A 15,037-nucleotide genomic window follows, 5' to 3' on the forward strand; every position below is an offset into this window, starting at 1 on the left:
AACGTGTCAGTGAATTACATGCACTGTCAGTGCACCCTTCATGTATCCGCTTCGCATGAGACGGTTCTAAGGTCTCCATGCGTACAAATCCAGGCTTTCTGCCAAAGGTTATATCCCCGTTCCATATGAACCAGCTAGTCGAGTTGATGGCATTCCATCCTCCTCCCTTTTCCTCTCCAGAGGAACAATGGTTACACATGCTCTGCCCTGTGTGGGCATTGAGGTGTTATATTGACCGTTCAAAGACCGTGAGGCAAATAGAACAACTGTTCATATGCCATGGTTCTAAGACGTTGGGTCAGCCGTTGTCAAAACAACGCCTTTCCCACTGGATAGTAGATGCTATTAAATTAGCCTATGAGTCTGCAGGCCTTCCACCGCCAGGGCAGTTGAAGGCACATTCTACCAGGGGTATGGCAACATCCTGGGCCCTCTTTAGAGGGGTGCCAGTGTCTGATATTTGCACGGCAGCCAGTTGAGTTACACCGCATACCTTTATGAGGTTTTACAGATTAAACATGCTGGATTCCTCTGCTCCATTATTTGGAGCATCTGTACTACACTCTGTGGCACCTCAGGATGCCAATGTAGTGTCGGATACCCCACCTTAGGAAAGGTGTCATTGCGAGCATAGACACTGAAGCACAGCTCCGCATATGCCTAGATGTATTGCCTACGCAATTGCGTTATGACGTAAGTCTGTCCTACTGCCAAGAATCCTCCCTCGCGACAGCTTGGGTACACTGTTCCCATACGTTAATGGTTATTTTTGAATTGAAAGGGAACGATAGGTTGCGGATGCAACCCCAGTTCCCTGAAAGAGAAAATAACCATTAACCCGCGAGGTCACTCCGGAAGCCTTCTCGGCCCGAAGAGCAAAAGATGAAGAGAGTCTCTGCGCGCTGCGTATAGTAAGCTCCCAGGGGGGTGGGCTTACACAGCAGCTTTGCTATAAAGCTCAGCCAATCCCTACTACCTGACGGCAATGTCCCATACGTTAATGGTTATTTTCTCTTTCAGGGAACCGGGGTTGCATCTGCAACCTATCATTTGTTTTTGTTTACTTTCTCTGGGAAATGCTTCTTGGCTCCCTTACCAAAAAGTACTATAGTAACCTATAGTACATCATATTTGTACTGTAGTACATCATAGTATTACTGTAGTATATTCTAGTAGTTTATAGTAATACTTTAGTAATTTATAGTATGTTATAGTAATACTATAGGACATAATAGTAGTATGGTAGTATATTTTAGTACATTATATTAATACTGTACGTCATAGTATTTTGAAGTAGTATTTGAAGTACTACCTGTAATTCAATGCACTTCTTATTAAGTGTTTCTGAGTTACCTGCAAACACCTCTGCACCTTATTCTAGCTCATGTAAAAATCCATCTGTGACAATGTGCCCAGCCCCTGTGTGTATTTTGTTATATGTTACGTGTGGTGTGATAATGTTGGTGTATAGGTACTGGTGCACGGGATATGAATGGGTCTGTGTAACACGAGTGATTTAAAATGTATATTTGTATTTAGGCAAGAGGATTGCACAGCGCTTCACGTGCAGGTAAAACATAATAATATGTAAGCACTGGAAATTGCACTAGATTAATTCACGTGCAGTTGTACCGATACTCCAACTGAATGACTGATTTGCAATTGAGTCTCGGTACAGCTGCATAAAAGCAGCATGTTTTCACTCACTCGGGGTTGTGTGTTCGGTGAGTGGAGAAGGAGGGTAAAATAAAGAAAAACGTAAGTGTTGTGTTTGTCTGTCGAAGTAAAACCTGTTTGTTATTTCTGGACTACTAACACAATCCAGAGCTGTCACTATTCAGCTAGCATCAAACCCGGACACCAGCACTTTCCCTTTGTTCACAGAAAATTGTCTGCACAACGAGCACTAATATCACTCACTGTAAACTGTGTCTATGTTTTGTGTTGCATGTCAGTGTGCAGGACTTGACCTTTGGTTACGGGTCAAACCCGGGGATTATAAATACAGAGTGATACACACCGCTGTATCACTCCAATATTATTATTTACAGTTGTTTGCGGTCAGGCTCTGGACATTATTCATTCAATAAACACTGTTGCAGCTGTAAATCGTTGTCTGTCTTTATTCTACCCTGCAGCATTGCTTTCTCCTCAACTCACTCACCACTCTGTGTTTCATTTCCTGGTTCTGATGTCACCACCACTACCGCCAGCCTGTAACACCATCACACAAACACTTCTGCACCTTCTTCTACCTCATATAAATCTTCACACAACACCTCTGCACCTTCTTCTACCTCATATAAAAATCCTTCACACCCTATGGCAAGTTCACAATCATCAACTGCAGCACACTTACTGGTCAGAATTTTTGAAGAAACACAAGCACAATTTTACCTTGACAAGGACATTATGTCAACAAATCTCTCATTCTCTAACTGACCTGCATGGCTTATTCTCCTGGTGGCTCTACTGTAGTTTACAGAATGATACAAAGTGTGATTAACAACAAAGAGAGCAACATATTCATGCATTGTATTTATTAAGATTGTTTTGGAAGCATGTTCTACAGCTAGTCGATGAATGACAGACATACCATTGTTAAACCACTTCCCAGGGGCATGATTTTAATACCTGTGATAGCTGGATCAGTTCACTTGTCAATCTCTTCCTTTGTTATTTATACACTCAGCACTGCTTCAACCCTCCGTCCGTGTTTGTTTTTTTTTTTGTTTTGTAGCAAGCGCGCAGACCTGGTCATTCCTGCTTCAACTTAAAATCTTTGCTTAATATTTAAAACCTTGGTCGTTTCTCTGTTGGTCATTTCACTGCACAGAGCTGCCAAGATATTATCAACTATTTTCCTACCTGCTCAGGTGATTCTTCCCATCATTCAGCTTCTCTGTTCAGCTGCAGGAACTCCAACGTTAATCTTTCCTGCTCCATCCAGTCTCCAGCCAGGCTACAGCGCCGTTCACAGCATAGCTTCATTACTCAAATTGGTCTGCGTTTTCTTCAGAAAGACTGACTCCAACGACACTGCTGTACTACAAGTTCCACCGGGCCTCACACATCATGGTTACCTATGCTTCATCGAGTTCTACTGCGAGTGGTAAGTTGCCATTGGCGACCAGGCAGATTCGACAGGCACTCTGAGCCTGTGCCTCAGTACTGCAGTCTTCTTTCTCCTTACGCTGTGCTTTTGCAACGTGAGAGCAAGTTCAACTCGCTGAATTGTGACATCTAAATACTGCAGGCTCCTCTTGTAGACCTATGTTAACTTATTTATAATAATCACTAACCGTTCTAAAGCAAATGTTTTATACACAAACAAGTATTTTAATTGCAATAACAAAATATACTCTGTTTCACTGAAGCCAATAGTTTCAATTTCAATTTAACCTCTAGATGGCACCTCACCTCACCTCACCTCACCTCACCTGTGGCTCTGGACGCGTAACTCCAGTCGGTGTCATCTACCACACGGTACAGCCCGCATCGACATGCTCTACACTTAAATATTCATATCCCCATGTGACCTTTTTTGACCAATCAAGATAGAGTATTTGAAAGACTTGGCAGAGAGGATTTCCGGGGATAGAGTAAATGAAACCTCTGAGTTTTTCTTTATTTTGAATCATTATAATTCTTGTAATTCTTGGTTTGTTCATTCAATTTTACTGTGAAATATTCCTGCCCGTTTTCATCATGGCAAAGCACAAACGTGTCTGCTTTTAAATCATGCACACCTTCTCTGCCACGTCTAGCCATGTTTATTTGCACACCAAACCAAACCTTTCTCTCAAGACCTGAGGCAGTGTCAGGTGACAGTGCTGGGGAGATTTTAATTTTTTTTTAAATCGCCTTTTGTGATCCGGGAGTAGTGACAGGAGGTATCCATGCCAGATTTGCGGTACCACTTCACAGTGGCAACAAAGATGTTTGCATTTTGAAATAATCGGTCACTTATCAAATTCACTTTACCGTTTATAGCTGGACTGTTTAAAAAATGGTTAATACCGTCTTGTAGAGTCACATAGCATGAGACTGAATACTCGCGTCCCTCTGAGCTACGGGCAGTGGCATAAAATTCCCGTAGCAAATTATTTAGATCAGGCAGAGGAATCACTTTGAAATCAATATTTAATTATTTTTGTTTTAGCCAGTCAAATAGCACATGTGATGCCCAGGCAGTGGTCCTTCGTGTATTTTTTTCTTCCTTTTCTTTTTCTACAGTATGTCTAGAAGCTGCTTTTCAAATTCAATATGTCTAGTACTAGAAGTCGTACTATTTAATAACTGCTTGTTAAAGTTAATGACACCTTGTGACAGGGTCACTGGCAAACTGTTTCTACCAAGAAGTGAGACTCAGACAAAGAAGTTACAAGTTTCAAGCACTAATGCACATGTTTAATAAACATACATAACAAATGACATGGATATAAACTTTAAACAAAGTGCACCTTGGCAAGTCTGAGCCCAAGGCAGTTCCACGCAGGCTCACAGCTCTACGTGGACCCAAACTGGTTTCATGAGGTACAGTACCGTATGTTGCACCCACTGAGTACCAAACTAGCTTAGGCAGAAGAACCCTAACGTTCCCTTACGTACCCAGACGCAACATCACTGCATTTTGGAATTTTAAATACAACAATGGTAGACGCAATCGATGCGAGAGGTGATACTTTTTTTTTTTTTTTTTTTTTTTAACAAAAAGAACATGTGTGTTTACCTTGGGAAGACGATGAAATGAGAGCACTTATTAAAGGACACATAAGGAACTTTTTATTTTACTGTGTTACATGTTCCCATGTGTTGCTACAACTGTTTACGTAAGGTGTGTGTATTGTTTTCTTTTTATTTATTTATTTATTTATTTACATTTTGACCACTTTTTTAAACTTTTAAATTACATTCCCTGTCTTAAGATGGATTCCCATGTACCCACATGGACCTCTCAGAACTACATTTCCCATCATCCTCCTGCTGACTGGTAAACACACTTTGAACGGTTGAGCGAGATAAAATGCATGACAACTGTTCAACCGACAAAATAACAAACAGCCACGTCTGCGTGAAGGTTTCACTTCCGCAAGGAACATTTCTGCTTATTCTGTTTAGCCATATTTTTGTTGATAGAGACACACCATGAGCCAGATTAGAGCAGGGACGAAGAAATATTTCAACATTTGGGCTGGTGGTTCAATGCAGAAAAGCTTGGATGGAATCGTCCACTTTAGAATTTGTTCACAGCACAGTTTTTTTTTTTTTTTTTTTTTTTGTATACAATTTTATAACATCACATCTTTATTAGGATATTTTAAAACAAAACTCATTCTCTACAGCAGTTACTGCATAGTGTAATATTTATTCATACTTATTTAAGGTTTAAAGTAAGTGTTATATTACAATACCTGACTGAGTGATACATGCAGAGGGTACACATATTTCAGTAGTTTCAGCTTCCTTGTTTATGGTGAATTGGTTATAATTTAGGCTTATTTTGTATTGAAATATGCATTGTGTACTGATAGCTATACATTTTAGAAGTGTTTATTCAATGGCATTGAAATTGTCTACATTTTTTTAAATGTTTGTGTAGCAAAATAAATAAATAAACCACAGGTCTACTCCACCCAGCTGCGTATATGAGTACCTTCATTTGTTTGTTGAGAATTTCACCCTTGGTTCTACTGTATAGCCTAATTAAACCAGTAAAGACCTACAATTTCTAAAATTGCATTTCACATAAAGAAGCATTTTGTTAATGAATAATCATCACATTTCAGTACCCTACAATATCATGAAACAAATAGATATTATTTGAAATTGTTCATAGCAAACAAGATATTTTGACTGAAATGACTTTCAGAGTTCACTGTAAAATGTATCTAAGCCTACATTTAACAATAATAATAATAATAATAATAATAATAATAATAATAATAATAATAATAATAATAATAATAATATTTAACATTAATTATTTTTTAACAATAGGAACGATAAAGCATTAGGTTATAGTATATTAAACGTATCTCGTTAGCCACGAACAGGTTATTTGTATGTTTTTGATTAAGATCAGGATTTGGAAAATGTAACATTTAACTTTTTGTGCATTGGTCCACATTCACTGTACTGTATTTTATTGGATTAGTTTAATTTCCTGTATGATCAAATTATAACGTATAGTATTTCGTTGTAGAAGATGTCCTTCTAGTGACCTGATCTTCAGCGTGTGACACCTGCTGGTGAAATATTGAATTTCAGTAGTAATCTGTGACAAACCAGTTTCTGAGGTATGACACAGGCCCGGTTTTTGGGATGGAACCGCATAACAGTCTCACGTTTTGATTGATCCATGTCTATCACATGAATATGTCGTCACACGAGTGGAAAAGCTTGCAGGCATCTTTAACATTGTGATCAGAGAGAGAAAGAGAGCGAGAGATCTGCTTTCCACAACCTTTCAATTAAAATATAACGTTGTATTTTGCTGTACTAATATAACAAATTCTGGGTTATTACTTTATTGAATTATCATGTTATGTATGAATGCAAGAACAGTTTTTTTTTTTTTTCTGTAGTGGTGTACTTTTTTCTTTCTGTCTATAATCCCAATAATCATTTGCACGATGTATTTTAATATCAAATATATACACTATTGCAGTTTTGTTACAGGATACATACATTTATCTCTAATGTAATCACAGTTTTAAATATAGACTGCCCCTGTTTTCATTTACGTCCCAAATTCTGGCCTGTTTTGCTTTTGATAATGTCCCAAATTCTGGGCCTATTTGTTTTTTTTATAATGGGAATTGCCATAGGGAGGGGGTGGTCTCATTGTACCTCATATCTCCACGACCCCTGGGGCAAGGAACTAGGGAGCATGGGTTCATACGCCAAAACGCCGCCAGATGGCAGGCGTTGCCCCAAAGGTGTTTTATAATGGGATTTCCCATAGACATTTTTCAGGGTGCTATATCTCGGGTTTCGGGCGTCCCCGAGACTTGAAAATCGGTACAGAAGTCCACCTCGTGGTCCCTGTCGATCCAAGCGATGTGTTCCTAGCTGAAAAGGACCCCAATTTAGACTTTTTTTGACAACCTGGTGCTCAAAAGCTATTGAAAATCCAACTGTGACACACCATCATGCTGAAAATGTGAACATTTGTTGAAAATGTAACATTTGAAAATGGATGACTCCCTGTGAAAGAGGGCCTCAGTCATGACCCTAGGAAGTTCACCCTGGGTTTTAAGCCCTGGGGTCATTGAAATATTTTTCACGGTTCTAGGTGCCAGGACGGCTCTGCAAAATATTTTTTTTCGTCACGACTTGAGTTTTTGAATGCAGGAAAATGTGAAAATGTGTTTTTCAACCCTGCCATAGACATGAATGGGGCTGAACACCCTACATTTTTAATTTTAAAGAATTGCTACAAAACTGGACATGTTACATTCAGGTTTGTCCTCTGAGTCTAGAACCATTTGAATAGTGATTCTAGGTGCTTCTGTTCCAGAAATATGCAATAAAAGTGATGGCTAGGTGTGTGCGTGCAGGGGTTGCTTAGTGGTGTGTAGCGTGCAAGGGTTGCATTGTTGCATGGTGGTGTGTGCATGCAGGGATATTATTAGAAACAAAGCGGCCCAGAATTTGGGATGTAAATGAAAACAGGATCAGTCTATATTTAAAACTGTGATTACATTAGAGATAAGTTAATGTATCCTGTAACAAAACTGCAATAGTGTATATATTTGATATTAAAATTTATTGCGCAGATGATTATCGATATATGCTATTTCAAAGAAAAAATTACACCACTGCAGAAAAAAAAAAAACTATTCTTACATTTGTGCATAACATGATAATTCATATAAAGTAATAAGCCATAGTTTTTTAATTTAGTACAGCAAAATACTACATTATATTTTAATTGAAAGGCTGTGGAAATAACGTTATCTAAAAACCAGAGCAGCCCAGAATTTGTGACGTTATCAAGTTTAGGTAGGTGCCTTCCTGTTGTGTAGGAGCAGTCAATAAAAACATTCTTCCATGTCAGTCAGCTCTTAATTTAATACCCACGGTTCCTAAATAAGAACAGTAGCTTCATTTTGATGTATTGTCTGTTACATAAATCTGATTTAGTTTGTATCTAATGTTTATGTTCCTGTTGCGGCCTCATGCAGAGAGGGAGTACAAAATACGGTTGTTCGTTTCTCCTATCACTGACACAGTGAGAATATCACAGTTGTCAGAGTCCCTAGACAAGACTAATCAAGAATGTAACCTGACAAAAAAAGGGCATTTCTTTTTGAGTGTAACAGATTTAGAATACGTCACTGCTCACAGATCACATTAATAAGCTCCTGTTTTTACTTCAGGATGTAAGAAACACATCAGAATGAATGACCACATAGAAAGAATGTAGTACTTCTTACACCAGACCCTTATGAGAGTTTATCACAGTAGATGTGCATGGTAATTCTGCAGTTTTCCCTTGTCTTTCCCGTGCTTCTACTGTACTATCCATTTACTTTGGTTTGCTATGGTAAACTGGGGGTGCACTTGAGCGTGTTTCTTAAAGCTCTATTGGGTCACTTAACTTTTGCAAGGATGTGATGACTGAAACAGAAAATGATAGTGAATGTAGACAGGGAGAATAAATGTGTTAACTCTGATATTGCACACCCATATTAAGTTGCTCTTGAAGTTAGAATATTAATTACATTTAAAAGGTCTTGTGTGCCACTTTCTGTCTGATGGCTGGTCACCTCACTATCTCCACTTCCCTAGTCTCTCTGTTCCCCTCTTTTCGATACCCTTCAGCATACAGGGGATGTCGGGGAAACAGTCTTTATGAGGAGAGTCTTTATGGTCAATGCAGCCACTCTTTAGGACACTCATTATTGTGCCCTTTATAAAAGCACTCAGATCACTCTGCTTTCCAAAAAAAAATTGCTTAATAGTTGCACACTGCTGCTACACAGCTTATAAAGGTCTAGCCAATCACTTGATATATGATTAGACCCATCACATAACATTTTCATACAGATTTTGAAATGTAATATTATTAATTTTGAATAATGACTTTATTAACAATGCAAGGCAGATATTAAAACAGAACAAGGGTCTATAAATAAGGTGTTGAAAGCCTCCATTTAAAATATGTATCAAATGTTTCTGAAGGCAGGGGGTGAGACAGCTGGAAGCCTTGAATTTGAATAAAGCAGTTCCTTGACATTTATTTTATGTTTAACATAAGGTGGCAAGCTTTTATTGTTTATAGGGTATTCTGAAATGTGGGATTGGCCAAAGGAACATTTAAAATATGTTGATATTTAATCCGTTCAGAGTTGTATCACAAATCTTATATATGGTACTGGATAAATATTAACTGAAGAGTGTGGCACAATACAAGCTGATATCCATGATGCTTGACATTCAAGATCAAAGTGACCGGGGGTGAGCAGGGTGAAAGTTCAGTTTGTATCTTACAGTCCCAGGACTATATTTTGTATTATATATTAGTAAATAGGAATATTTAAACAACCCAACACTTCTATATCATATTTACATTATAACTATTCATTTACATTGAGAAAAGGAAAACATCCATAGCACCACTAAAATATGTTGCTTGGACTGGGAATTGGCATCAGTAAGACATTAAGGTAAAAAGCAGTACTGAAAGATGACTAATAGTATACTGCCTGGATTCAAACAATCAGGGGGCTCCCGAGTGGTGCATCCAGTAAAGGCGTTCTGCATTAGTACAGGGTGCCCGCCCTATAGCCTGGATGTTGCCGGTTCAAGTCTGGGCTATTCCACAGCCAACCGTCGCCGGGGGGGGGGGTTAGGTTGGCTAGGGTGTCATCAACTCACCACGCACCAGCAACCCCTGTATTCTGGCCAGGCATCTGCAGGCTTGCCTGTTAGCTACCCAGGAGCTGCATTGTCCTCCATCGCTGTAGCTCCTGAGTGGTATATTGTACCCTGGGATGGTGAGTTGAGAGTGGTCATAGAGTGACTAATAATAATGTCAGCAACTCAGTCCATATTATCAGCCCTGTATCAGTCTGTCAGATCTTCTGCCTTGCAACAGAGAGATGCAGTTTTTATACAATACAGAATATAGGTCAGGGATTCCATATGCATACAAATGAATCATCCCATTTTCTAAATATTCCTGCCGTTCCTGTCTGTTGTCCAAAACCTTTACAGCTGTGCACTACATAAATGGGTCAGAAAGACACTGCAGTAGAAATGTAGATACAGTACTACTGCTGGAGGAAACCCATCTGATACTCGCAGCCAGTGAATTCCTGGCACGATGTGCTTGGTACACAACGGGGGGAATACATAATATAATATGACATTGAAACCTACTAGGCTGCCTGACAAGTGGGTATCTCAGTGTTGCTCTTTCAGAACAAAATTGACAGAAGTACAAAAAGCTATAGCTCAGATCCATAGATCCTGTTACAAAGAACATTAAAACTCAGAAAAGTTTAATATGCAACGAGTTTTAATAACCATGCAGCCAAGATGCTTTGGAATAGATAGAATAACCAACTGAGCATTTATTGTTGTGGATCCCAGTTGCTGACTAGCACATCTAAAATACTGTAGGCTGTCTTAAATAGAGATAGGCAGCGTTTGCAAAGTTTACTGCTGATAAAAATAAACAGATTTTGTGAACAAAAACAAAGCGTCCCTAGCGGAATAATCAAAGGGGGTGTCACACATGATCAAATGGTTTATTAGCAAGAAATAAAAATGGATATATGGAAAGATATGTCCACAGACTAAAAAGCAGTAAAATTGACAATTTGACAGGACATCAGCACCCTTTTCCTACCTATTAGCTTTATTAACATAGTCACTGGTTCCCCTTTTGTTGTGATTACAAATAAAACTGAGACCCTTTGTCTTTACAAGAAACACAAAAAGAGGTGCAGTTATATTGCTCATGCTAATATGAGGTAGGTTGATTAAAAAGCATTGATTACCGCTCCTTTAATTAAGGTTACTTAATTATTCTGTTTTTTGCTTATCAGGCCAATTCAAATATGTGCTGGCTATAGATTTTGTGGATGCCTATGCTTGTTGTCCAGTGTCACAATGCATTATACCAGTATACTCACCACTGGCTTCTAGATCTTTCAATTCCTTGGAATCCTTCTGCTTTAGATCACTGGCTATTTTCAGATTTTTTTCACGAGACTGTAAACCACGTAGTCTTTTAAACAGCTGCTTGCTCTAAAGAAAGAAAACATTTTAAATGTAAGGAGAAGAACACAGATACTATCCAGTTCACTGTGTACACAATTTGAAGTTTCTTTGGTAGTTTGCAAACTTAATAAGATCAGAGGGAGGAGGTTGCCTATGTATGGGTTTCCAGACTATCATAGGTAAACAAAACAAATTTAAAAACACAACAAAAAAATTTTAAAAAATTTTAAACAAAAAAAAGTTTGTAAAATTAACATTTAGTCTTATTTGTAAAATTTGATTTTGAATTATTATTATTCCTATAATTACTGTATTAAGAGAATGCTCACCGCACCCCTCTAGAAAGTGTGAGAGCTGCTTTCCTCTCTTTTGTGATCTGTTTGTTTGCGTTTTTCTTTCACTGGTTGATAGCAATATACTGAGTACTGAATGACCGGTAAAAGCAAGCCGCTGTACTTTTCAGTTATGTTTCTTTTTGTTTTAGTTTTTTGTTTGTTTTTAGACATCTTCTGCTTCTGCCATGCCTCTACCTCACAAAACCTCCACCGTGTTTGTGACCCATCATCATTAGTTGCATTGGAGTTCCTGTGTGCTTATGGACTTTGTGGGGACTGTTAGCCTGGATGGAACTGTTTTTGTATTTTGCACAATACAAAAACGGTAGCTGGGTGATTGTGTTTTAATATTGTGTTTATGTGTATTATTGTATAGTACTGACCAATATTTTATTTTAATGTTTATATTGAATGGATTCCTAGCTTAATTTTCTCTATATTTTGTCATTTTAATAAAAATTGTTCAGTAGTTCAGGACAAAACACCAATCACAAAATAATTATGGTTAAACTATTTATTGAGAAAAACAGGGTATGCAATAGCTGTAGAAAGGCATGATTTTATACATTAATTTGGCATCAAATGTAACTTGTTTTGAGGACTCACACCTGGCCATGAGGACAAGGCAGAGACCCTCCCCCCCATAGGAGATCACTTTAAGAGGTGGAGATGGGGAAGGTGGTGGGTTACGAATGAATCAAAAAGCATACAAGGGGTAAGTGAACGGGGTATTTATAGAGCTACAGGGTATTAATGCTGACGTGGAAAGATTCAATAGGTGACATGAAGATTGGTGCATGCCCCTCCTCCCGAACTTTAGTTAAAAACTTCATTTCAGTAGTTCAGGACAAAACATCAATCACAAAATAATTGTGGTTAAACTATTTATTGAGAAAAGTAGGGTATGAAATAGATGTAGAAAAGGCATGATTTATACATGAATTTGGCATCAAACCTAACTTGTTTGCAGGACTCATGCCTGGCCGTGAGGACGAGGCAGAGACCCCAAAAAAACAAGCAGGACACAATGCCACGAGTAGGAATTATAAGCTCATTGAGGGATTAGCCCTGATGAATTATCAATACTGATGTTTGTCCTGATATAGCCTTGATATGCCCCAGAAGACCAACGACCTAGCTGTTTAATCTGGAACTCCATGATGAGAAGCTGAAGAAGCTACTCTGATCCTAAAGGAATGGCCAGAAAACTGCTTAGAAGGGAATCCGGCTCCAGTGAGAATCTATTGAAGGTGGAAAATAAACCAATGCCGGGTAACAACGGCTCCATTTTTATTAATGAACAGTGGATCAGTAGCTAATGCACCCTGAGGTAGATGGAGTTGAAGAAACAATAAAAGAGATTCGCAGGGGCTTACGTGGGATTTTAATTTAAATAGCTATATTATGGATCCATTTCCTTCCTGGTCAGTTTTACTTCTTTTGAGCAAGAAGGTTAGTGTGTCAAAGGAGAGGATGGATATGTCAGAAATGCAGTGGTGAATCTGAGGGTTAAATTTATGGGAGTGTTCTGTAAATTCTCAGCATTTCAGGAACCCAAAAAATGCTAGGAGGAATAGAGCCTCAAGAGTTTTGTCTAGAAATTGAGATGAATACCCGGAACGAATGAAAGTGATGAATTGAGAAAGAATGTCAAAAGTGATAGGTAGGCGGGTTTGGGGGGCAGGTGATTCTGACTATTGAAGTCCTTTCAGAATTAGTGAAATCTGAGAGTTGCCAAGAGAAAGACTAGGGGAACCAAATATGAGTTTATGAAAAAACTGGATACCGGCAATTAATACTTTGATAGAAGAGACTCGAATAGCTCTATTTTTCTTTTTTGGAAAATGATGAAAGACACAACTACGTGTATTGAAAAGGAATATGAACTACAGAATGACATTTTTTAAAACAATTCCAAGCTGAGCAGTATGTCTATAAGGTGCGTGGCGCTTTACCAAGAAGGGCTGACTCTTGAGCTTGCAGAACCAGAGGATGCAGAAGATGGTTGACAGGAATATTAGGTCTGAATAGGGAGGAACCGAAGTTGGGAGCAATTATCCTTATGGCATAATTTAGATGGCCTAGTAGAGACAGGAGATCAAGTTCGGTAGGAGGAGGACCTGTCTGGAAAGTAGAAATTATATATATGCAATGCAATGCAATCTAATTTTTCCTGAGGTAATGATGCTGAAAAAGATTCAGAGTCCAGGGTGATGCCTACAAACTCAATGGAAGTAAGTGGACCCAAGGTTTTCTCTGATTCTAGGGGGACGCCTAAATCTGAAAATACAGATTTGAGAATGGTGATGTTCTGGGCAGTAGGAGCATGAGGAAAATCAATGAGGAGGAAGTCACCCAGGAGATTCAGCAAGAAGGGAATGTTGTAGTTATTTAAAAGAATCCGGCTTCTGAGAGAGTGTTAAAAATCTTGGGGCTGCTCTTACAATCAAAGGTCAGACGAACCGAAAAAAAGAATTTGGAACGCCACAGAACTCCGAAGAGGTGCCACTGCGCAGGGTCTATGGGCATGACTTTAAAAGCATTGTATATGTCAGCCTTGGACAACCGTGCATTTCTCCCAGCGATTTTGATCAATGAAATTGCATGGTCTATTGTTGCATTCTGTAAAGAGAAATCTTCATGGGGAATTAAACTGTTGAGTCTGGGGGTAGAAGAGTTATGGGGTGCAGAAAGGTCAATTATGGAGTGGTGTTCTACATAAGATTTGGCAAGCAGCTATTGGCAGGTCGGCGTGTAGGAGGGCAAGTATCTGAATCTTTATTAATTTACATGGAAGATGTGATTGTCTGTTCACCGGATTTCTCTTCTCATTTGGATCATTTAGACTGTATTTGAGAAGTTGATCCAGTATGGATTAAAACACCCGTCAGATAAATGCAATTTCTTTAAAACTGAAATCTTCTATCTAGGCCATATAGTGAGCAAAGAAGGTGTGGTTCCAGTGGCATAACACAAAATGCCAGTGCCCCCTGCCAAATAGTGTGGGGGGACCCTAAGCGCATCAGCACAGCTGAGGATCCTCCTCTCATGCAGCACACACACACACAAACAGGGCCGTGAAAAAGTATCTGCCCCCTGTCTTATTTTCTGCATTTTTGCACATTTTTCTCATTGAATTTGGTAATCAAACATGCAATCTTCAGGTATGAAAAAGTTATCCCCCCCCACCCCAGTTAACTCAACCCAATAAAAGGGATAATTAGGGTCAGCTGTTTGAAACTTTGGTTAACAATCAGGCCTGATTTGGGCCAGCCCTGCCCAATATAAATCTGATTAACTTTGGCCCTTACCATCCGAGTGAAGATTTCAGTACACAGGTTCTAGAGGCACATTGTCCCACGATCAAAAGAAATTCATGAAGACCTCTGGAAAAAAAGTTGTTGATGCCTATCAGTCTGGAAAGTGTTACAAAGCCATTTCTAAGGCTCTGGCGCTCCACCAAACCA

At 38.9% G+C, this 15,037-nt stretch overlaps 1 protein-coding gene across 1 annotated transcript in view; it reads right to left on the minus strand.

The window, feature by feature from the left end:
• Positions 1-15,037, minus strand: part of LOC121316553 (inactive phospholipase D5-like) — a 181,622-nt gene that overhangs the window by 61,988 nt on the left and 104,597 nt on the right. The window contains exon 4 of the mRNA XM_041251598.1: positions 11,148-11,262. Within this exon, the coding sequence (XP_041107532.1) occupies positions 11,148-11,262 (115 nt within the window). The remainder of the gene's footprint in view (positions 1-11,147; positions 11,263-15,037) is intronic.

Source organism: Polyodon spathula, chromosome 6 (genome assembly GCF_017654505.1).
Source record: "Polyodon spathula isolate WHYD16114869_AA chromosome 6, ASM1765450v1, whole genome shotgun sequence".
In the NCBI taxonomy this organism is placed as follows: Eukaryota; Metazoa; Chordata; class Actinopteri; order Acipenseriformes; family Polyodontidae; genus Polyodon; species Polyodon spathula.